Source organism: Megalobrama amblycephala, linkage group LG17, assembly GCF_018812025.1.
Source record: "Megalobrama amblycephala isolate DHTTF-2021 linkage group LG17, ASM1881202v1, whole genome shotgun sequence".
NCBI classification, from domain to species: Eukaryota; Metazoa; Chordata; class Actinopteri; order Cypriniformes; family Xenocyprididae; genus Megalobrama; species Megalobrama amblycephala.
This window is the reverse complement of record NC_063060.1, coordinates 17,496,207-17,498,538: the sequence shown is the minus strand read 5'-3', so window position 1 is coordinate 17,498,538 and position 2,332 is coordinate 17,496,207. Positions and strand designations below refer to the sequence as shown.

The following is a 2,332-nucleotide window of genomic DNA, read 5'->3' as shown; positions in this document are numbered from 1 at the left end:
AATAAGCAGTAAATTATGAGTTTATTGAGGGAAAAGTCGTAGTTAATAGTGAATACATGTTTCCTATACTAAAGTGTTACCATAGATAGATAGGTAGATAGAGAACATGTTTTTTAAAAACATTTCAGTTACAGAAAGGAAAAAAAAAAGAAACATATGGAATAGTGAACTTCTGGAAAGTTCTGCCATCGTGACATGACTTTCTTCTGTGGAAACCTGTATGACTTTCTTTCAGACTTTTTCTTTTTGAAAAGTGTTTCAACTGTTTTTGACTATAGTGAATGTATTAGGGATCAAAAATTAATTAAAAATTATCATTATTATCATATTTTGCCCCATAAATTAAGACATGATGGGGACATGAACATGTACTGCATAACAAGAATGATATGTTTTAGTGTGTTAACCCAAAGTCTAAAGGAACTATACAGCACATCTCAGATGATTCAATCAGAGCTCCACGCATCTGAATTAGACACACAGGACAGTGAGACTATTGCTATTTAGATAATCTCTTTAGTTTGTGCAGTGCTGAAAGCAGTGAATGCAAAATCTAAATCATTAAATAAATATCTTGGCGTACCTTTAATGATCAATGACACGTCATTCACAAAGTATTTTTTTTTCTTTCTTATTTGATCAAACAGGTGGTGATGCACAGACAAACAGTAAGTGGCTGTGCACAGTATGATGCAAACAGATACATTCCACCGAGCCATTAAGCATTGAACATAAATAACAGTTTGTACAGAACGATGAGTATCAGGCTGTTATTAGCACAAATGCAAAACATCAAACGTCTTTGGCAGTGATTCATATTTTGGGCACTGTCAATAGCGGTCTGCTCAAATCCTTAGCCTCGCCGGCCGTGCGGACGCGCAGGTATCCCAGCAGAGACATCGCGTGCTGACAATACTCCTCCACCTGTCTGATCTGCTGGTAGTTCAGCACAGTTCTCCAGGCGCTGGCCGCTTGTGTCGCGTTCCTGGAGGATACGATGAATGGTTTGGTGGAGGCGTTTGGTCCTGTTGTCATATTCATAGCAAAGATCTCAATTTCGTGATTGGCTGAAAGATTAACAAAGCGATAAACATTCCGAACAGTTTTTATGGGGTTCTCCACCAAGTCCTCGTAGCGTACCGTCATGTATTTGCCTTTGAACCAGTTGGGAGGGTGAAGAGCAGTTTTCAGAGTTCTAGACATCTGTTCACAGATCACCTCCATGGCTCCGATGGAGTGGTAGTCTGAACCGTCTTTTTTGTTCATTTTGTGGTTGGGGTCCACAAATGGCACACGACGAAGCTTGGGGTCTCTGCTGCGTACGACTTGCAAATTCTCCCGAATGAGTCCATGTCTAGATTTAATCCTGGAGTTGGCCACCGCCCTGGGGTCTCGAACCAGGTGGATCACTTTCAGATTCAGAGAGGGGTCCTCCATTAGAGGAGCCAGAATGTTAACGTCCAAAATGCGAACTCCCTTTATCACTATCGTGTTGTATTTTAAACACTCTTCCTCCAGCATCTGAAGGCTCTGTGGAGGGCACTTTCTACAGACCTTTTCATCCACCATTCCCACCACATCTTTCCTGTAAGACGAACAGAAGGGGTAGGAGCAGATGACCTTATTTATGGCAGCCCCAAACAGTCCAAGAGAGGTTATGTTCTTCCCCCCGGGACTGTTGTACAACTGAAAAACTGAGAAATCACACCTGTAAAGAGAGCTCAGCATGTCCCTGGCTGCTCCTTGGAGGGACACCGCGTCCCCCGGGTACAGCTTCTGCCAAATATGCCACATAGGCTCATACAAGAAAAAAACATCTGGGTTTTGGTTGAAGAGCTCCCCGAAAAAAGACGAGCCGGACCTCCAAGTGGTCAACACGTACACCAGCTGCCTTTTCTTGACCTGCGGGGCTTTGTAAAGGTAACGGATGTCTGATCTGCTTTGGAAGTTCACTCCCTGCACTGGCTGGTTGCATTGCTGAGGCTCTTTGGTCCATTTGTAATTAGCCAGGTTCAGCATGGTCAGAGCCACCAGCAGAAAATAGGCCAGAAACATGATTATCTTCTTCCGCCGTAGCACTTTCATCACAATTCCAGGGTTGGCTATTATTTTGGTATGACTTCTTGTGCAAGACTTGTGTTTCCTTCCAAAGCCAGCATTCTTCTCCCATGGTGGTGTGAATTTTAGAGGGTAGGGTTTGTTTTTCATTTATGACACAGAAGAACCAGTAATGTCCCAAATAGAGCTGCAGTGTATCACATGCAGCAATGATGGCATAGAAGAAAGCGTGACATCTGCCCCAAGTCCATGTAATCGATTATCGATTAGGTAA

At 43.0% G+C, this 2,332-nt stretch overlaps 1 protein-coding gene across 1 annotated transcript; it reads right to left on the bottom strand.

Annotated features, from left to right (window-relative positions):
* Positions 1-502: 502 nt before the first annotated feature.
* chst2a (carbohydrate (N-acetylglucosamine-6-O) sulfotransferase 2a) lies at positions 503-2,309 on the bottom strand. Its single transcript, XM_048163195.1, has one exon. It carries the CDS (start codon positions 2,206-2,208, stop codon positions 814-816), a length of 1,395 nt encoding a protein of 464 aa, XP_048019152.1. The 5' UTR covers positions 2,209-2,309; the 3' UTR covers positions 503-813.
* Between the last annotated feature and the right edge of the window lie 23 nt (positions 2,310-2,332).